Source organism: Canis lupus, chromosome 24 (assembly GCF_011100685.1).
Source record: "Canis lupus familiaris isolate Mischka breed German Shepherd chromosome 24, alternate assembly UU_Cfam_GSD_1.0, whole genome shotgun sequence".
Lineage (NCBI taxonomy): Eukaryota > Metazoa > Chordata > Mammalia > Carnivora > Canidae > Canis > Canis lupus.
The window spans coordinates 37,870,903-37,892,749 of NC_049245.1; the positions used below are offsets into that span (position 1 = coordinate 37,870,903).

General features: G+C 38.1%; 1 protein-coding gene and 1 long non-coding RNA gene across 3 annotated transcripts; one reads left to right on the forward strand and one right to left on the reverse strand.

Moving 5' to 3' along the window:
• The first annotated feature begins 212 nt into the window (after positions 1-212).
• Positions 213-10,143, forward strand: LOC111092107. The gene is made up of 3 exons (XR_005377977.1): positions 213-747; positions 3,535-3,653; positions 8,230-10,143. It is a non-coding gene; the product is annotated as an uncharacterized LOC111092107 (long non-coding RNA).
• On the reverse strand, positions 1,129-21,768 carry DPM1 (dolichyl-phosphate mannosyltransferase subunit 1, catalytic). 2 transcript variants are annotated; one of them, XM_038572603.1, is made up of 9 exons: positions 21,576-21,766; positions 18,281-18,380; positions 13,044-13,077; positions 11,419-11,495; positions 11,309-11,334; positions 8,933-9,028; positions 5,812-5,880; positions 3,891-4,005; positions 1,129-3,004 (listed from the first exon to the last, which is right to left on the reverse strand). In XM_038572603.1, exons 1-9 carry the CDS (start codon positions 21,734-21,736, stop codon positions 2,900-2,902), a joined length of 783 nt encoding a protein of 260 aa, XP_038428531.1. In that variant the 5' UTR covers positions 21,737-21,766; the 3' UTR covers positions 1,129-2,899. The 2 variants fall into 2 exon arrangements, with proteins under 2 accessions (XP_038428531.1, XP_038428532.1); XM_038572604.1 differs by lacking the exons at positions 1,129-3,004; positions 3,891-4,005; positions 5,812-5,880; ... (1 more) ...; positions 11,309-11,334; positions 11,419-11,495 and adding an exon at positions 12,423-12,531 and having other exon boundaries at positions 21,576-21,768.
• Between the last annotated feature and the right edge of the window lie 79 nt (positions 21,769-21,847).

The window sequence follows — 21,847 nt, forward strand, 5'->3', positions numbered from 1 at the left end:
CTTCCTCTGGCCGCAGCGCCGGCGGCGGAGGCACCAGCAGCGGGCCGCAGCACGCCCTGCACTCAGTCAGGTGGCCGTGCCGGGGATCCCTGCGCGGGCCCAGCTGGGCCTGGACTACATCTGGCGGGAGGGGGCGTGTGGGCAGCCCGGCGGCTCCACGTGCTGGGAGGCCTGCGCGCTCACGGGCGGGCCGGGCCGGGCCGGGCGGTAGCGGGAGGGGCAGGGGCACCTGGCCGCTCGAGCGCGATGCCTCCTGCCTTAAAAGAGGTGTGAGGGCCTCGTGCTTCACACACCGCCTGGAGACGGGACACGAGCCCACGGAGCCCCGGTTCCTTCCCGGCGGGTGGGTTACCTAGTGGCCAGGGGCTGACTCTCTTCCAAGTCAAAGATGGGCTCTTCTCTTTGGCCTGAAGAAAACAAATGGGAGCCTAGCGTTTGGGGGCCTCTGGACTGGTGAAGCCTGAAGAGGAGAAAAGGTGCTGCTGATGGGCCTCCAGAAGACGCTCAAAAACTACACGTCAACTGTGGTCCCAAGGACAGTCATTCTAGCGTTACCACAATGTGGATGTCACAAGACAGCACATGGACAGCTCGTGTAAATTTAGGTCAATCCCAACCAACACGTTGTCTCAACATCTTTGAACCCACCTTTTGGAGTAGACTGTATCTAAGAGTATGTCATTGGCGAAACATACTGAAGAGTAAGGAACACCATCATGAAGGATTAACCAAGCCTGTTTTCCTAAGGTGTGCTCTGTAAATACACTGATCTTTGGCCGTTTCTCTAAATTTCAAGTTAAAACAGTTTCAAACAGTACTTAACATCTCAAAGATTCTGACTAAACTGAAAACAGTACAGATTGTGGTTACATATAGCTCAATGTCTAAGACTTCACTTAGCAGGTTTAAACAAGCCATTTGAACCAATACAGAATTCCATTAGTTTCTGAAATTGTGAGAAGATAAATCTTTAAAAGCCAAATCAGTATTTCAAAGGAAAACAAGAGCTGGAAAAGTTAAAAAAAAAAGGGTGTGTGTGTGTGTGAGAGGGTGGCACAAGCATTTGATTTAGAGAAACAAAGATGAAGAATCTAATTACATGTTACAGAAGACAGGCAAAATCTACTATGAAATCAGCAAAACCATTTATCTCAAGTTTCGTTTTCCTTAGGTATAGAGTTCATACAGTGATAATACAAAGGGAAAACATCTGGATTTTATCCTTGGACTAATTTACAAAGTAAAAAGAGATGCTAGGTTCACATATAAATGTTTGAGATTTTAGTGTTTAAATCATCAGATGTCTTACAGAAATGCATCTAAATAGTCCAGATTCTTTTCTAAATAACTTCTACATGAAAAAAGTCTTCACTGCTTAAATACTTTCTTTACTATAAATTCTAGTAGTGACAGTGTTGTGACTATGGGAGTAAGATTAAAAGATTAAAAAGGCATAAGATAGCTACCTACTCTAGTGAGGTCTGAGAAGGCAATAATTTATAATGAGTTCTCTGAGGTAGTTAATCTCTGCTCCATATACTTGACAATAAAATCTTTGGGTTTAGATGAAAAAGAGGAGAATCTAAACACTCCACAGAAAAGAGTATTGTATTTCTATTACATTAGGTTAATTCTACATTAAACAGTGATGAATTTTCTAGTTATTAATGATGAGAGATGTCACTTCCCCAAGGAAGGTGGGTCCCTGGTGTGCTGGATGGCTAAACAGCTCTGTGTAAAAGGGACATAGAATAGTAGAGGCCCTTTTGGAATGTGTCCCATGGATTCAACTATGGGAGTAGGTAATGTTCAAAATGACACCAAAGGTTTTATAGTCTGATATTAATTTCTGATTATGATCTGTTAGAAATGCAATTGAAAAATCAGATTTTAAATTTCTTTAGCAGTCAAATTAAGCCAGGAAAATGTAATTAGGAATACTGTTCAATAAATATGCTTATTAAATAACTTAGAGATGTCTCTTCCTTGCAAAGGAAAGTCAACTTGCTCTTAAGCTTATTTGCTCAAAGTATGCCTTCCCACAAATTTAAAAGATACCATGTGTTCCATAAGCTATGCTACAGTTAAAAATTTTTTTTTGAAACATTTAGCTTAGAGAAGGTAGATAAACAGAATATGTGTGCTGGCTTTAATGAACAACTAACAGTGCACTCACTGGTGGAACACTTAAAGCTTAGTAAGATGTTTAAAAATACTATAGCAGCTAAGTATTGAAGTCATCAAGACTACTGATGCTGACAAAATATTGTCATCAATATTTTTTCCTACTGATAGAAGGTACTGCTGAAGATAGAAAAAAAAAATAGCTATGCAATCAACGGATGTCAAGTTTCCAATTCACAATATGTATTTTAAATAAACTTGCTTTGACAGATGAAATTGTGACCTAAACATATTGTTTTATCTAGTTTAAGAAATTTGAGATACATTTTTAAAGAAGGGGCAGAGGTGTCTACTTCTTCATATATACAGAAACAGCCATATATATTTCATGAATATAATTAACATTCTTCTTACTTCTGGTATCTATTATAATGAGCTATGAATCCAGTTTTTTAATATACTTCAAAGTCTTTACCATGTAAGAAATTCTGCACTCACATACTCTAATGAAAGCTCAGTATTTTCTGAAAAACCCAATACATTTATTTACAAGTCTTAATAATACAGCAAAATGTAAATGAAAATTGAAAACACTGCTCATTTTTCTAATTTAATTTGACATATAAAATGGAGTTTCCTCAGAAAAAAAGATTTGTATGAAATTTACCTTACCTTATGATTTATGCTCTAAGAGTACATTTTATAAAAATCAGCAAGCAGGCTTCTTTTATGTTTAAATGAACTCAACATGATAAGTATAATGAATAACTTTCTTTTATGTAGTAGCAAAGAGAGTCAATAATCCTTTCAAGAAAGAGACTATTTCATTTCCTCCCAACTTGGATTCACCATAAACTCGATCCACAAATGATATTGGAACCTAGTAAAAAATATATATATACGTTAAGTCAGTCTTCAAAAATACCAGAAAGAAAGCACAGCATGCATACAATACAAGTAATATTTGTCTTATGATAGTAAGTCCTTCAAGTTGGTTCAGAATTACATGATTCTTACAGCAAACTGTACCTCCAAATCTTTAAACATTTCATTACCTAAAAATAAGTCATATGAACCAAATCTACACCCATATGAAAAGCAATGATCCTGAATATTAAGCTGTTGACAAAGTTTTAACCTGTATTTTGAGAAAAAATTATACTCCAAAAGTAAAATGGCCTTTCACTTAATTTTTTCAGTGGTCCATTAAATCTGCCACTATGTTTTAGTGTTAAGTTACAAATCTTAACACTTCCACAGGAGACATATGACATTCTAGTTATTTTCTTGCTATGAGTAAGGCATCAGGGTTAAAGGAGGAGAGCCTTTCCTAAGAGCTCACTAGCTAGCTGTAAATATTACTGACCACTTCCTGTCCCCATAATTCCTGTCCTCTTCATTTACTCATAGAAAATGGCAAATGGATTCATGATTTGAGTGGCTCCTGGCTATGGGAAAAAGAAAAGGAGCAAACACATTCATCCCACAATGCTGAGTGGTCAGAAGAAAGGGCAAGCAAGATGCAGAAGGTACCGGCAACTTTTAGTTCTTTAAAAGGGAATGGTGCCTTCTATTAATGTTTTAAATCTCGGTAGGTCAAATGTACTTAATTTGAAAGTGACTTTTCACCCTTTGGTGCATGGATATTCTAAACAATTAGAAGACTTCATATATTTAATAGTCATGCAAGTTAAACTTTTTACTAGAAGTCTAAACCTGTTTCTTTATGAGGAATACAACATACTATTTACCATCAGTCTGCCTACCTCGCCAATAGTATAATTCAACTGTCTTGCCCGAACAATCATCTCCATCTGGAAGACGTAGCCTTTAGAAACACATTTTTCTATCAATTTCTGTAGAACTTCTTTTCGATATAACCTGTGAGAAATTAAAATATACGTGAACACCTAGATATATACTTGTTTACAGGTATCTTGACTTTTTGAAAGTTCACTGGTTATTTATAAACCTAAAACTTTCATTAATCATTTGTATGTAGAAAAACTGTCACAGCTTATGATTATGATACATTTGTCCTGAACCGGAACAGTCATGAAATATTTAGTAAATAATTTAGAATAATTTTGAAAATGAATTTTTAGTATCTTTTAGGAAATTTTTTTTCTACCATACTACCAGAAATTGTAAAAATACAGTAAAGTGAATCATTTGAAGCAGAACCACCCACTGGTTTTAGCTTTAAATTTTAAAATTTATTTTTAAAGTTGACTGAAGAAAACCGGTTTCAAATATTGTAACAATACAGTTGATAGATGATGATTAATCAACAATATAAAGGAGATGACAAGAGCAAACCCAGTAATTAACAGGTGTTTCCTCAAAAATGTCTGAGCAGTTTCTATTTCCCAGAGATCTACTAAATAAATTAACCTGGGATAAACAAAGTCCCTTTAGGGGACTTAATAACAGGGAGCTCCTGAAGAAAGTGACTGGGTTCACCCACAGGACTTCCCAGCTGCTCTCTCTTTGTAAATCTGATGGGCTATGTTTGGCCTGCAGCCCATCTAAAGTGGGGCGGCACATCTGCCCATGACAGGTGTCTAACTGTGACCCCAAATGGTAACAGCTGTATCCTCCCAGGATTGCCTCAATCCTGCAATGCCTAGGTTCCTATCTTTTTTTTTTTTTTTTTTTTTAAGATTTATTTAATTTACTTATTTGGGGGTTGGGGGGCAGAGACACAGGCAGAGGGAGAAGCAGGCTCCATGCAGGGAGCACGACGCAGGACTCAATCCCAAGACTCCAGGATCACGCCCTGGGCCAAGGGCAGGCGCTAAACCACTGAGCCACCCAGGGATTCCCCTTAGGTTCCTATCTTAACCTAGTCAATTTTAACAAAGGACAAAAGAATTAACATCACTTAATGGAAAAAAGCAAATGCCAAGTAATATAAATTATCAACTAATGCATGAAGTTTGGACAGGCAACATACAGTTTCAGAGATAAATTACCCTCCCCCCAACCTGGAAGGAGGCTTTGTTCCAATTAAACAAGAATTTATTTTTAAAATTAAAAACATATAGAGGAGTATCCGGGTGGCTCAGTGGTTGAGTGTCTGCCTTTGGCTCAGGTCGTGATCCCAGGGTCCTGGGATCGAGTCTCACATTAGGCTCCCCACAGGGAGCCTGCTTCTCCCTCTGCCTACATATTTGCCTTTCTGTGTCTCTCCTGAATAAATAAATAAAATCTTAAAAAACAAAAAACATTTGGAGATCAAGGTAACTGAAAACACCCAAAACATTAACATTTTAAACTCTGTGGACAGTGCTATAAATATTCATAGAAATTGCAGAAAATTGCTGGAAGAGGTGCTGTTCTTTGGAGCATATTACCAGTGATAGCAATGTTCTGAATAAGCAATGGGTAGCCACCTTGGTTCCCTGGGTTCCCCGCTAGGGGCTGAGCACCAATGTGAATGTTAACAAGCATACTAACCTAAGCCCTGTCTTTGATGCTCTTTAGAAAGTACATTTTTCCTTAAGAAGATGCTCAGTCCTCATTAGCAACTTTTAAGGAACTTCAGTGTGCCTTTTTCTGTGTGTTCCAAAACAAAAATAGGGTAGAAATGAAAAGCGTTTCTAAAAATAAGCCATTGTATATGAAGAAATTTAGGCAAGAAGTTGGAAATAATAGAAAATATAAAACCACAAGTTTTTACTGTACCTGAAGCTTCCTGTTAAATCAGATGCTCCTGGTCTGAGCAAAATCTGAGTTAAAAAATTGGCCCCGCGGCTGTTTAAATAAAACAATTAGATTTTCTTTATAAAATAATTTTCGAAACAGAGAGAAACACATCGAAGACCAAAGTGCTAAAACTGCTACACTAATTCATACATGCAACACTATTTCACAAAAATGTCAATTTTATAGAAGACAAAGTTTAGTCAGTAAAAGATCTGATACTCTCGTTTTTGAGAAAATAGGGACTTTTATCCTTTGAATGGACATTTAGAGAGCACCTATAAAACAATCATTCTTTTAAGCTTTAGGTAAGAAAGATAACAGATTTTTAATTCAACTTCCATGTTTGCCAACAGTCCTCATTTAGAATTATGAACATCTCTCAGACAGCAAAAGGGATCAGGGATTTGGAGTCTCCTTTTCAGATTCTAATAAGCACAAAGGATCATGGGTTTCAATCAGGCAACAGGTCAGTCTGCATAAAAATGGCACTTTTTTTAAAAAAAAAAGAAGGTATGTAAGTGGGAAAGGGTTTTGGTTTCTGGCACTCTCTGGAAATTGAACAAAGGTTCATTTCAGTCTACTTGGGCCACTATAACAAAATACTAGAGACTGGGTAGCTAACACAACAGATATTTCTTTCTCCCAGTCCTGAGGGCTAGGAAGTCCAAGATGAAGGTGTAGCCGACCTGGCTTCTGGTGAAAACCCTCTTCCTGGCTTACAGAGGCTGCCTTCCCCGCAATGTGCTCACAGTGGGGAGGAGGGCAACAGAAGCCAACCTCTGGTCTCTTCTTGAAAGGGCAATAATCCCACTATGAGTGCCCCACGGTCACTAAATTTAATTACTTCCCAAAGACCCCACCCTCAAATACCAACACTTTGAAGGTAAAGTATTTTAACACATACATTTTAGCAGACATCCAGTCTATAGCAATGACAGCATATGTACTTCAAACACAACTAAGTATCAATTTCAAGCTATTACTAATAGCTATTATTAACATTTCAAAAAGATCTGAAATACTCTTGGAAAAAGTGACTTTTGTATTACAGGTATTTTAGTGAGCTCTAATTCAGGAAAAAAAAGTTTTCTGGGGCAGACTGGAAAGAAGAGCTTCTCTCCAAAGCCTAGGTAACTACCAAGGGCCTCCCTAGGAAAGGTTATTTCTATACAGATAACATGGTTAGGGATATAGCTGAGATAATGGCTAACAAAAACATTTTCCCTTTCAAGTTGCTTCCAATAACAATAATTCTAGGATACAGCTTACCCCTCAAAAGGGTTTAGTCAAAGGAAAGTGAGCATATGTGTATATAGGTGTACGTATACATATATATTTGTACCTCTATCAAGCGAATGTATTTTTAAATTGGGGTTTTTAACATTAAAATGCAGCAAGAGTCAAACAGGCTTGGATTCAAATTCTAGTCTATACAAATGAGTTTGTGGGCAAGTGATTACATAATCTTTCTCAGGAGTATATACTCTAAGTCAGAGTAGACATTAACAACTAATGACAAACGCTACTCAATACAACTTAATAATCCAACTAAAAATTGTAAAGGGTCTCTGACTGGGACTCCCTAATTTTAAATAAGAGCTGCAATGACCAAATTCAGAGGGCCTGAGAGATCACTCACTTGTTGGTCTCAACATTGGCTGCACAACAAAATCATAGAGAGAGCCTGTGAAAAATACTGTTTTGCCCCACCCATGGAGATCCATTCACACAGTGTGTGAATGAGAATGGGACAGATCCAGTCTACAGTGTGTGCATGAGAATGGGAAAATGACAAGGAACAGTTGTGTATGACTTTCTCTCTATGTGATTCCAATATTCAGCAGGATTAAAAAGCAGTTTTATCCAACCCCTTCATTTCACTGAAGATTGAGACTCTTACAGGTCTTAAAAGACTTGCCCAAGGTTCCACAGTTAAAACAGTCAGAACTGAGATTAACAGGATCTTCAATAAGAATGAAAAGAGTAATAAAAAGCACTAATACTAGTAAGAATACATATAAAGGTATGCTGTCATATATTAAGTAGTAAGCGACATAGATCCCTTATAGGCTAAAATAGATCTCATCTTCTCAACAACTACAAAAAGGTGCTATAGGTTAAATATGGTCAGAAATTCTTTGTGGGTCTTTTGATTCTCCTTTTCCCATCCCTTCATTATGGGCTTGCCTTGGCCAAAACAATAATGCTGTTAGCCCTGGGGCCTAAGACTCAAGAGGTCTTGCTGCTGCAGCCTTGGTACTCTTAGATGCTGCCCTTAGGATGCCATGTAAAGAAGCTGGTCTAGCTTTCCAGAAGGTGCAAGAGAACTGAGATGCCCCAGACAACAACCAGCTCCAACTACTAGATATGTGAATGAGGACATTTTGAATCTTCCAGCTCAGCTGACCCTCCAGCTGAAGAAGCTGCATGGATGAGCCCAGGTGAAACCCGCAGAGCCACCAGCCAAGCCACAGACTTGAGAGAAATAATACTTGTTTTAAGTCACTAAACTTTAACATAATTTGTTATATAATAATAGAAACTGAAACTGTTTTCTGTTTCCATTTTCATTTTATGTTGAGGGAAGTAAAGCCAGAAAAGGTACAATATATTATGCTAGGTGACACAGGAATTAAATGACAGTCAGGATTTTAATCCAGGTCTAACCTCGAAGCCTCCCTACTTTATGCTGCTTAGTGAAAGTTGAAATCATAAAGTGTCTCATTCATTTATAATCATTATATACACACACACACACGTGTGCACATAAATATAAAAAGACCACTTATTTAGTCCGAAAATACAAATAGGTTCACTTAAAGCTGAAGGTCCAGTAAAATTAATTTTGTTTAATTAGTCCATTTCTAACAAAGGTTCAAAGATTTATGCTGATTTTTCCTTGGTGAAAAATATCCAAAATAAAATACTTGAATCATGGGAAAAATTGTACATAAGGAGCTATCTGGGAGTCCATATTGGAAGTTTACTATCTGATCCCAGAAATCCCAAGGGAGCATGGTAATGTAATTCAAATGCCCGTCAAAAACAAATTTCCAATAGTTACACTAAAAACTATAGAAACCGCAGCATGTGTATATACCTGATTATTTTTCTTTTCAAATCCCAGCCGTATACACCTCCATTTCCTTTGTAGCGAGTTCCAGAGACAATGTCAAAATTACCCTCCTTCTGCTTCCTGTTGAAAAAAAATAAATTAGCTGTCAATTAGAAAAAGCTATTGACCTTTCAATAGTTATTTTCTTGAGCTACACAAGAAGAACTTTTAAGATTCGCCAAGAAAAACAATGTCAAGAAAACAGATGAACTATATCACCGAGAAATCTTTCAAAGTAAGATTTTCAAACCTGTTTTCCTTTATTAATTCCTAAAACTAAAAAATAGTTGTATTTGCTGATTGCACCATGTGAAACCATCCTAAAACGTAATCCCCCTCCATTCTGTTCTTGGCCCCATTAAACAGTGCTAAAACAGCCTGGTAACTCGCCATACCTTTCCCCTTCCAGAGAAATGAAGACACATATAAACCCCAGGGATTCTGGATGTTTAACAAAACTGGAACCCCAAAAGGTACATTCTGCCCTTTGTCAGTTAACAATATACATAATGGAATCATGGATATCCTATAGGTCCACAAAGACATTCTTTCTAATAGCTGCAAAAATAGCCCAGAGAACACTGGACCCATATACTTGTATGGTTGTTTTCATGGTGGGTCTTCTCACCCCCCAACACCACAACCACAATGAATAGCGTGTGGCAACATTCTTACAAATATTTATCCTCGTGCTTATACAACCCAAAGTGGAAACAAATGTTCCAAGTATTTTGAATAGTTATCACCAGAAATTACTTTCCAAAAAGGTTGTAGCAACTCATGCTTCCTCCAGCAATAGTTGTGTGTGTCCATTTCCTGCCATTTTATCTGTGCTAGATGCGCTGCTCTTTAAGTTTGTAATTGTGATAAACTAACAGGTAATAAAATACAGCCACAGTTATCTCGCTTCGTGTTTCCCTGACAACATCCCAGGGTGTCTTCCCTCAGGTTTATTAGCCATTGGTCTTTCTTCTACATATGGCCTCTTTGTATCTTCCACACATTTTCTATTCCCCTGGTTCCATTTCCTTGTCAGGTCAAAGGGGCTCTTGGGAATTTAGATTATACAGGCAGAGAAGATGTCTCTGAGGTGACTTTATGCAGAGATCAAAGGATGAGAAGTAGCTGGCTATTAAGGAGCAGGGTAAGGGCATTTTATTTATTTATTACTTTTAAAATATTTATTTATTTGTTCATGATAGACATAGAGGCGCAGAGAGAGAGAGAGAGAGAGAGAGGCAGAGACAGGCAGAGGGAGAAGCAGGCTTCACGCTAGGAGCCTGACGCGGGACTCAATCCCGGGAGCCCAGGATCATGCCCTGGGCCAAAGGCAGGCGCTAAAACCTCTAAGCCACCCAGGGATCCCAGGGTAAGAGCATTTTAAGGCAAAAAAACATAGCACCCTATGTGACACAGCAATGGAAGGAGTATGCCTGAAGCAGCGAGTGGAGGGGAAGAGCACAATGATGAGCTCAGAAAGGGAGGCAAGGGCCAGATTACATAGCGGTTTAATGGGCAAGGAAAAGAATGAGTTTCTTCCCATCTGTTAATGAGATCTTGCTGAAGTAATTGAAATAGGAGAGTAACATTACCTAATTGTTTTAGTATATTTAGTTCAATATAGAACAATTTCTAAATTCTTATTCTGAGAGGTTTCAAATTGTCTTGGATTTTCTAATACAACTATATTGCTTGCAAAATACAATTTTGTAGGCTTTATTAAGGTTTACACTAAATTCTTGTTCTCACATCACTTAAAATGTCTACATAATATATAATGACAGCTGGTATGTCTACCTTGATGCGTTTATTAACGATTCAACATTTCACCATTTAGTAAGATGGCTGTTAGGACTGGGCTGTCTTTATCAAATTTAGGTGGTTTCCTTTTATTTCTATTTTCAAGGTCTTATTAGAAGTGGCAAGTACAGTTATTGAATTACCTTTTAATATCTATAGACTTAACCATACTGCTTTGTTAATGTGACAAATAAGTTATATGGATGAATTCTTAATGATGAACCATTCTGGCATTCCTGGAATAAACCCTAATTGTTCATGGTGTTTTACCCTTATGATACAGGGCTAAATTTCCCTCAATAGGGAAGTGACCTGCCATCTTTTCCTGTAGTCTGGGAGAATTTAGATTAGATAATAAAGGAATTATCTGTTGACTATCCCGAAAATATTTCATTTAGTCACATATCTCTAGTTATGAGCCTCAGATCTACATGTTGGTTTCATTTCCGACAGCAAACTTAAAATAGCATGTGCATTTTTAATTAGTAAAAGATGAAAATAAGTCCAAAATTAACATAAATGATTTGAATTATAATTCTTTCAAATATTAAAAATACCTACCTAATGAATTCAGGAATAAATTTTGGCTGAAATTTAGAAAAAATAAACATTAGATGAGTAAAGCAGGCTTAGACTATCATGAATAACTAATAAAGAAAGATACCACTTACATGATGGGAGAGATCAGCATCCATAATAATTATGTAGTTTCCTGTGGCATGTTTCATTCCGTGAATATACGCAGTTCCTAAAAATGAATCCATTAAAGAAAACTGCCAGAAATGCTTAAATATATACCTGAACAGGGAAGAAATTAAGCATCTGAAAAGCATCATTAGTTCCTTAAAGGCGATACTAAACTATAATTAAATCTTTATTTATTCTCTATTAAATACACTTCTCTGTTCCATTCTTTCATCTCCAACCTCACCTTAGTCCCAAGCACCACCTTCTGATGCTTGGATCCCCAGCTAACAATTATTTCCCTGCTTCTGCTTTTCCCATCACTCCTGGCCGATTTCCACAAAAGCTACCCACTGAGTGTCATCTACACTGTAAGCCTAGTACACTAGAGCCCTGGCCTGGTATTTGGGGTCAAAGGCGCAGCCTGCAATTACTTAGCCACCTCCTTGCCTAAAAGTTCCCCAGGGACCTGGCAGATAAGGATAAGTGGGGATTTGGGACTTCCCGCATTCTCTAGTTCCAAACCACCACAGTATCTTATAACAAGGCTGAACTCTTCTAATTTCTTTTGGTAAAAAGTGAGGATCACAGCTTTTTGGATTTCCACTGACTGGTCAGGAATTCTTGGTTGCTTTCATGGCAGGTCCCAGATAATTTCAATCTCAAAGAACCTCTGGGTTCAGATATTCAGAACACTAGATGATACATGAGAACTGATGGTCTTCAAGACAGCAAATGCTCAATTTTTAAGAACTGTGCTTCCAATTTTTCAGTGAAATTATACCACTTCTCAACATAAGCAACTGTAACCAACAACAGAAATCAAGGCACTGAGATATTCATCTCAGAATGACTTAGTTCATCTGAGACTTTCTATAACCCTGTTTAAAAACTAGAAAAGTTTTTAAAAATAAATAACTTTTTGCAACTTATATAGAAATTTTCAAAGATTATTGGCTAAAGTGGTGTGCTGGTCCAAAACATTTGATACCTTCTCTGGCCCTTCCCTAATCTGCTCTACATTGATGGAAATACAGTTCCCAGGTGGTCTCTTCAATTGGCTCAACTGGATAGTTTTGGAAGGCAGGAGGGGATAGTTTCTAGGAGAGAGAAAAGGAAAAGTCTAAATGAGCCCCCATGCTCCTTACCCTGCCTCCCACCCAGCAATGACTGAATATCCTCCATGGCTCTAGCTCCTGTCAGGGACCCCCACTTCATCATTGTACCCCCTTCTAAACAGCCTAGGTTCCTGGGCTCCAAAAGCACCATCTCTTCCAACTGTTGCTCCATTCTTAGGATGGAAGCAACCTCTGGCTATTACTAGTGAGTAGCCTCACTGTTCCATTTGGCTTCTCAGCATTCCTTCACCTATGTAACCAGATTCTTCGTATTAAATTCCCTGTACTGAAAGACTGACAGTGGTTTCCGTTTTCCCAAGTGGACCTTGATTGATACAGGCAACTCCAGTGAAACTATTTAGATGTCATTAAGATCATTAAAAACCATCACAGGAGGTCACTGTATTTTGGCCTTGTTCCAAATTAGGAAAATACACACTGGAAAATCTTACCAAGGCAAGGAGCAGGTATGAGGGGTAAGAGGTTCTACTTACCTAGGCCTAACTTTTTCTCCCGTGGTCTCAGAAGCTGCAAGAATAAGAAATGGCATTTTAACACAAATACTAAAACAAACAAAAAAACCCCAAGAAAACAAAACAAAAAAAAACTTTATTATAGGTGTTTATTCCTTTAAATTAAAATATAGGTGCATTTATTAGACCTTACAGCCAAGTATGCTTAACATTTTTTGCCAAAGCAAAAAAAATGTTTAGTAACAAATCAAATAGTTTAACAGCTTGGAAAAACAACATTCTTTCACTTTAATCCTGCAGGTCATATTCTGAACATTTTTTCTGGAGCTATCCACCAGAAAATAGTATATAAACAATGTTATGTCTATTACTTGATTTATCATTTTGAACAATATCTGTTGATTCTTTCCCCCAAGAAAACCAAGGATTTAACTCTTTTTTTTTTTTTTAAGATTTACTTATTCATGAGAGAGGCAGAAGGAGAAGCAGGCTTCATGCAGGGAGCCTGATGTGGGACTCATCCTGGAACCCCGGGATCACGCCCCAAGCCAAAGGCTGACACTCAACCACTGAGCCACCCAGGCATCCCGTTAACTCATTTATCCTGTAACTTCTTGGAGTACTTGATAGCCACGTTTGTTTTCTCAATTCCTGTTGTGATTTTATTTATTTATGTTGATTTCTTTTTTCTTTGGCTTAAGGTTACAAGGCAGACAATATATGGTCATTATTTAATGGTAGTCAGGTTGGTTCCAGGTATTTGCTATTACAAATATTGCTATAGGGCAGCCCGGGTGGCTCAGCGGTTTAGCACCGCCTTCAGCCCAGGGCCTGATCCTGGAGACCCGGGATTGAGTCCCACGTTGGGCTTCCTGCACGGAGCCTGCTTCTCCCTCTGCCTTTGTCTCTGCCCCTCTCTCTCTCTGTGTGTGTCTCTCATGAATAAATAAATAAATTAAAAAAAAAAACAAATATTGCTATAATAAAGATACTTGTACATATATCCTTTTGCAGAAATCCTGTTATTTCTGTAATTGGCATGATAAAAGTGGAATCACTGGATGCAAGAGTATGCACACTTATTTCTTTGAATTCCTATTATGATTTTAAATGCTGCCATCACTGCATCAACTTATCCTGACTTTATGCTTGGAGACCTCATTACATTCTCTACTGGCCCAATGACATGACTTTAAGAATTATATGCCCAACAAGAAAACTAAAATTTTTCTTTTCTTACTGTTTGTCAATCACTTAGTCTATTATTATTATTATTATTATTATTTTGCTTCATATATAAATCTTGACTTACTTGCTTAGCTTTTTTCTTTTGTCTGGAAATTTATGAAAAAGTAGAATGCCAAGATTTTGACTCTAAGTTTCTGAGGTACGGGGCTCAAACAAACTCACTCCCGAGCCTATCTTGTCCCCTTCTGCGTATGCCAGGGTATAAGAGGGCTACCTCAGACTGCAAATCTCTAAACAAAGTATTTTCTGTTCAATTCAACCAGTTAATTTCTTTTTTTTAACTTCATGCAAACTGCTGTAGGTCTTGGGGAGGAACGCAGATAAAATACACTCCTGCTCAATTAGCTCTTATATAGAAAACTAGACATTCAGTGAACAAAATCAAAAAAGTTATGTTAGGTTTTGATTTTTTTTTTTTAGGTTTTGATTTTGATTGATAGTTACTGACAAAATATTGACCTGGTGTCTGCCTTGAGAAAAACAAATCCATTAAAGTTTACCTTAGATTTTCTATAATACTTTTCTTAGATTTTTCCTACTGGAAAATTTTTTTCTCAAGTTTTTATAAAATATAAATCATGTTGTATATGATAGAGTATTATGGAAGAGTTAAAAGAGTGAGATAATTTAGTGATAAAAAATCTCTCAGCTACAATTAAAAATCAACAGAATGATAGAGGCAGATTGCATTTATGTTTAAAAACAAAAAACACTACATTGCCTAGTTCTACAAATGTAGACACACAAACATATATGCACAAAGGTTTGAGGCAACCCACACCAACTTGCTGACTGGGGTCTCCCCTGGAGAAGGGACTAGGAGGTGGATCACAAAAATGCTCATCAAAGGCAACTTCAGTTCTATCAGTAACTTTTTCATTTTATAACAAGAATGTAGTTTTCCATTTATTATGCAATAAAAAGTTCCCATTGTTTCACTGCTTTACTTTCCAATCCTTAATTTCATCCCCTCCCTTTTCCACCCCTTCAGGTTAATGAGGATGGCATAAAGTAGTGAAATGCACCATAAGGAGAACCATTGTGAGCTCACAGAAAGTATGCACAGACATACTTTGAAGAATGCTTACCACAACTGCTTATGAGATACTTCATGTGATGCTATAATTTGTTTAACAAAAAAATTATTTTGTATAAAATTCTTGTCATAAAAAATCTTGATGACACTTTAGAAAACCTAGGATCACACGGTATTTGAGTGGACCACACTCTCAAATTCAAAAAGTTGAAATAAAGAAGAATGAAAAGAAAAACAAATCTTCAGCTAAGAAAGGCTGTTTTTGTACACTAAGGTACTGATCTTCCTGTTAGTTAATATTTTGGTACTTAGGGATAAACAACAGAAATCAATCTTTCAATCCCACAGTTGTATTAGACATTTTAAAATTAATGAACATATATTACATTTTGTTAAAATAACAATTTGTAAAAATACTAAACTATGAAATAACATAGGTGACTTAAATTAATCTCAAGTTGGAGGCTGAAACAGATGACCTAAATCAAATGTAACAGATGCGTTCAACAAGGAAAGGCTGAAGCCTAATCTCAGACCCTCCTGCCCAGTAACCCTGGTTAACAATACAGGATATGTACCTTCAATTTTTCTAGGGTCCCATCTTCACTGTTAGCTGTGTAACCTTGGAAAGTGACAAACTCTCATCTCAGTTTAGGTTAAAGGGAAAAAACAACTTTGTTTTCTGAAATATTCATTTTAACCAGTTTGAAAGACTAGCAAACAAAGCATCCATGCTGAATATTTTGATATTCTAAGAAATCTTCAATAATTTTTCTCCATCTCCTCTCCCAACTAAACACACACATCACCTAAAAGCAAGTAAGCACCATCCACAGCATGGCTTGATATTGTTGGGGGGAATAATTTTCTAGTTTAAATGATTCAAAGGTCAGTAATAAAATAATGAAGGAACGGGATTTCCCTGGTAATACAGGAAAATCCTAATCCTGATACAATTTTTTTCATTATTTTGAATTTTATGGGGTTGATGGGAAAAATGGAACTTTTTGAGGGCCACATTGTTTTAGAAATTAAAAAGCTCAATTTAGTAGACATACCCTAAGATCAACCAATCAATTACAACTCAAGGCTGAATGAAGTTCTCTGACAAAAGTATTCAAAATACTGTCAGGTTGCTGCTCCCAGATTAAGTAACAACATATAACTCAGAGTATTCTATATAATAACAAATGTGATTTAGTGCATTGGTTCACAGTCTCTAAAGAAAAACTGGGGAACTGTTAACCAAAAATATGAACCTGTTACTACTAGAAGGCTGAAAATCTGTCAATTTTTAATCTCCTCCTGTACATCAGGAGATATTCAGACGATTGGAGGTGTGATAGATCTTTGAGTTACCCATGTGTGATATGGAAAGAATAACTAGCATAGAAGAGATTTACCACGTGTATAAGAGTCAACCTCTTTCCTTTAAACTGTTCCTACTGACCACGACCTCATCTAACTGAACAAAAATTATTTCACTGTCAGGATTAAGTAAGAATATGTGTACCCAGTGAAAGCTTTTTATAATGCTTAATTGCCTTTTCTTAAAATGCAAATATCAATAAAGGTTCTCCAAGAGATTTTTGTTTATGTCTATACTGATGGTTCTCTTTTGGGAGGAAGGGACAATTTTGCCCAAAAGGGGTCATTTGATGCTACTCAAGAGACATTTTGGTTGCCACCTTGGGGAGAAGGGCTGCTAATGGCATCTAGTGGGTAGAGTCCAGGGATGATTTAAATGTTCAATTACAGGGATGCCTGGGTGGCTCAGTGGTTAAATGTCTGCCTTCAGCTCGGGGTGTGATCCTGGGGTCCTGATTGAGTCCCACAGCAGGCTCCTCACAGGGAGCCTACTTCTCCCTCTGCCTGTGTCTCTGCCTTTCTCTCTTTCTCTCATGAATCTCTTTTGAAAAAATAATAAAAAATAAATAAATGTCCTATTACAGCCCTACCCCCCATCTAAGGCAAAGAATTAGGTCCCAAATGTCAATAGTGCCAAGACTGAAAAACTCTAGTCTGTATGTAAAATACCCAATGCCTAGAATGTGTTTTCTAATTAAATCTGAACTTAATTGAATGCTTTTGGCCCAAGAATTATCTAAAGCTGAGCTCACAAGTATATTCAAACACTTATAAATACAAACCATTATAAAAATAAACCAGTGATCAAAAACAAAAATTATAAAGCCATTATAAAATGAATTCTACATCTAAGTTACTCCAGTAGAAAAACAACATCCTTTAAAGTACTGTGGGAAAATCTAAAATTTAAGACTTAGAAAGTCAATCCACTCTGGTAAAACTGTTCTACAGATAAAAAGAAAGATGGCAAGTGCTCTGAAAAATAGAAATGCCAAATTCCACATGAAAACAATCACCCTTCCCAGCTAACAAGGTTTTATAGTTCCAAAAAAGGGAGCCAGAAAGATCAAGACATGCATTACTAATTGCAATCTAGTTCAGTAACATTCCTTATCAATTCAGTATCATGCTTTAATTTTACCCTTCAAGGAAACTTATCTGCAGAGTAAGTTATAAAAACAGCTTATTTAAAGGTTGACTTGGGGCACCTGGGTGGCTCAGCGGTTGAATGTCTGCCTTTGGCTCAGGGTGTGATCCCACAGTACCGGGCTCGAGTCCCACATCCGGCTTCCTGCATGGAGCCTGCTTCTCCCTCTGCCTATGTCTCTGCCTCTCTCTCTGTGTGTCTTTCATGAATAAATAAATAAAATCTTTAAAAACAAAAAAACAAAGGTTGACTACTTTGCTGTAAAATTACTACTGACCCAACAACCAAAGGCATATAAAACTTTAATAAGCACAATGAAAATGCATCTGAATTCCAAGTGTATAAAATGCTTTCTATTGTTCCAGTTTCCAAAAAAAATAGATTGAATTTAAGCATTGTCATTTCTCGTCTTTCCCCTAGACAAACACAAGTGATATAAAAAAAATGTTCACGACTTACAATTTTGTCTGACCCATAGATCTTCTCCAGCTGTTCAGCAACGTCCCTTGTTCCATCTGGGCTTCCATCATCTATGATTATAATTTCATAATTGATTCCACTAAAATTAAAAAAAGTGAAAGTTTGTATTGTTTGGAGACAACATTTCAAATTAAAAAATATTTTTAAATTACTAATTCTTTATTCTTACGAGCATAAGGGGAATTTGTCAGAGTAATCACTAAGGAAAACTTCAATTACCAAATGAAATAAATGTCAAGCATTTAGTATTTCACCTCCAAACTCAGCATGTTGCTGAAAAATGCTATGATGAAGTCCTGAGATATTAAAAAAATTCTCAGAAAATATACTCTTTAGTTTAAAAAATCAGAGCAATTATATATATGATATCACAAAGTTTTACTTACAGACTTTAGAAATAGAATTGTATAACCTTAATATCAAATCTTAGTTATAAAAAATATTTCATGGATCCCTGGGTGGCGCAGCGGTTTGGCGCCTGCCTTTGGCCCAGGGCGCGATCCTGGAGACCCGGGATCGAATCCCACATCGGGCTCCGGGTGCATGGAGCCTGCTTCTCCCTCTGCCTATGTCTCTGCCTCTCTCTCTCTCTCTCTCTCTCTGTGACTATCATAAATAAATAAATAAAAATTAAAAAAAATATTTCAAAAGTACATTTAAAAGATATCTCAGGTTGATTGAGCTGAGTGAATATTCTCTTAAACTTAATCCCAAATAGATTTAAATAACATAATGAGGAACAATTATTTCATTTCACCCATTAAAAAAAAAAAAACCCTCTTTAAAATGGTGACACAGGGATGTCTGGGTGGCTCAGCAGTCCAGCATCTGTCTTTGGCTCAGGTCGTAATCCCAGGGTCTTAGGACAGAGTCCTGCATCGGGCTCCTTGCATGGAGCCTGCTTCCCCCTCTGCCCGTGTCTCTGCCTCTCTCTGTCTTTCATGAATAAATAAATAAAATCTTAAAAAAATAAAATGGTGTCAATCTTTTACACCATTATTTCAAATAGCTGTACCCGTTATCTCACACTATTAAATACAAAAACACAGAATTACATAAGATTTCAATGTGCTTCAAAATAAACATCTCTCTCCGGGCTTTCCATTCTCTTTATGTTATAGTTTCTATTCTAAAAACAAGCCAACACAATACTTGGTTGTACATGTGATCACTATTTTTTCCCCTACCCTGTTTTAGAAGATTTTTTTTTTTATTACTTTATTGGGAAACTTATGGGGAAACTATAGGAAGCGCAGCAAAACCCCTCCAACACTGTTTCCTCTTGGTCCATACTAAGAACATGTAAGAAAACTGATCAGAAAACACATTCCACAGTTAAATGTTTTAAAAAAGTCAGCCCTAACAAACTAGGAAGAAAGCTAAACTCAAACCCAGCCTATGGGTTAAGAGTAAATACCAGGACTTCAGTTGCTCGAGGGGCTTTTGGGCAATTGCTTTACAAGCAGAAATATGTAAGATGTTGACTCTAGTTGGTAAGTTGAAAGAGCCAAATTTCATAAATAAATGAAGTCATTTGTTAGCAAATTATACTTTCTCTCACTTCACGGTGCCCAGACCACCTGAGGGTAAGGTAGTTAAAGGAATTTGACTTCATCTGAAATGAAAATCGTTTCCTTCATTAAACATCTCTGATTAAGGCAAGAAATATGTGAGACTCAGAAGACACACTGAACAAGATTGACGATATGACGATTTCTCTGTGGAAAGTGCTTATAGAAACCAAAATAAAAAGATAATTAAAAAGAGGAGAAAAGGTATGAATTAAAAAAAAAAAAAAACTATGAGGAGCCAGGCACATTGAGATAATTATGCCAATGAAATAATTATAGTAAAAACAGCAATGTTTGGAGAGTAGCATTTCCAAAAACGTTAAGTTTACTAAAGCTCGGGTTGACTGGTTGGTGGGGAAACAGGCACTCTTCCAATGACAGTCCTAAGTCGGCACAACCTTTTTTTGGAGGGGGGGGGGTGAGCAATTGTATAATAACTGTCAATTTTTTTTAAAGATTTTACTTATTTATTCATGAGACACACAGAGAAGGGTGGGGGGCAGAGACGCAGGCAGAGGGAGAAGCAGACTCCATGCGGGGAGCCCGGTGTGGGACTCCATCCCGGGTCTCCAGGATCACGCCCTGGGCGGAAGGCAGGTGCTAGACCGCTGAGCCACCCAGGGACCCCAACAACTGTCAATTTTAAGCACATCTGTTGACCCAGCAGTTCTATCCTGAAGACTTTATCCCCAGTACACTAGTAAAAGTATGGGTGTTATTTGTTGCAACATTCTTCTAATAAATAAGCCCCCACTATGTGTTGAGCCCTTATCTAAATGCTGGAAAATACCGTGTGAACAAAGCCCCTGTTTTCATTTGTAAAGCAAACGTCAACAAGGGGAAAACAAAAAAGTCCTAGAAATAATCCGCGTCCAGGGATGACCCGGTTACATTACAACACAGTCATGTGGAATATGGTCTCATTTTCAAAAGTTAATTTCCTAAGTTGGTCCGTGTTGATAATGGAAAGGCCTTCAGAGATCCATCCGTCCCACCCATGATCCCGCTGGTGCAACCCTAAAACAAGTTACTTCTCTACCGATACCAGGATTTTTCTGAAAAAAATAAAAAAATAAAATAAATAAATAAATAAATTAAAAAAATTTTTTTTTCAAATATATCGTATAACGCTTTCAAATTCAAACTCTAAAAGGTCCAGTTTCTAACGACCGTTATCAGACATCCACGAGTGACCAACGAAGTTGCCCAGCCCAGTAGCAGCAGCAGCAGCAGCAGCTCCCTAACCCACAGAGATCAAACCTCATGCTTACATAAGCACTCGGCACGGGGGCGGGAGTGAGCGTGCTCAGACTCCCGGCTCCTGCCGCATCCTGACCACCTAGAAGTAAAAGAGGGAGGTCAAGCTTTCAATCTCGCTGCAAACCAAAGGATGCCCAACCCGACCAAAAAAAAAAAAAAAAAAAAAAAAAAGGAAAACAAGGGAAAGCACACGGGGGAAGGGGGAGGGGGACGGGAGTGTACAATAAACGGGGCGTCTCACAACACCCAAGGGCAGGCATGAGACCCCGACACAACCCCAGAAGCATCCGCGTCTGCTCGCCCCAAGGGTGGCCTCCTCTCCAGGGCTTCCCTCGAGAGCCGAAGGCAGGCCGCGCAGAGCCGCCTCGCGCAGCCAACCGCCGACACCCGGGCCGGCGAAGCCAGCTCATCTCACTCCTCGGGGAGGGAGGCGGGCACGCTACCTCTCGGAGAAGCTTTTCACCAGCAGCCACACGATGAGCGGTAGGTTCTCGCGCTCGTTGTAGGTAGGCAACAGCACCGAATACTTGTCCTGTCGCGGGGCGCGCCCCTCCGGCTCCCGCCGAGACCTACGAGGGCTACCGCTCGCTTCCTCGGAGGCCATCGCGGAACTGCGCGAGTCGCCGGAAGCGGAATGACGTCAACGCGGCGCGGGAAGGGGACGGGTCGGACCGTACCAAATCCGGAAAGGGGGGGGGGGAACGGGCTATGTGCG

Bases quoted from the DNA above. Each gene is read 5' to 3' on its own strand.
- DPM1 (XM_038572603.1), bottom strand. From the start codon at position 21,736: ATGGCCTCCGAGGAAGCGAGCGGTAGCCCTCGTAGGTCTCGGCGGGAG. The intron at 11,335-11,418 runs GTAAGTGGTATC...TCTAAATTTCAG, and splicing joins ATGCTGATCTCTCCCATCAT to CCAAAATTTATTCCTGAATT. The intron at 3,005-3,890 runs GTAGGCAGACTG...ATTTTTTACTAG, and splicing joins TGAATTATACTATTGGCGAG to GTTCCAATATCATTTGTGGA.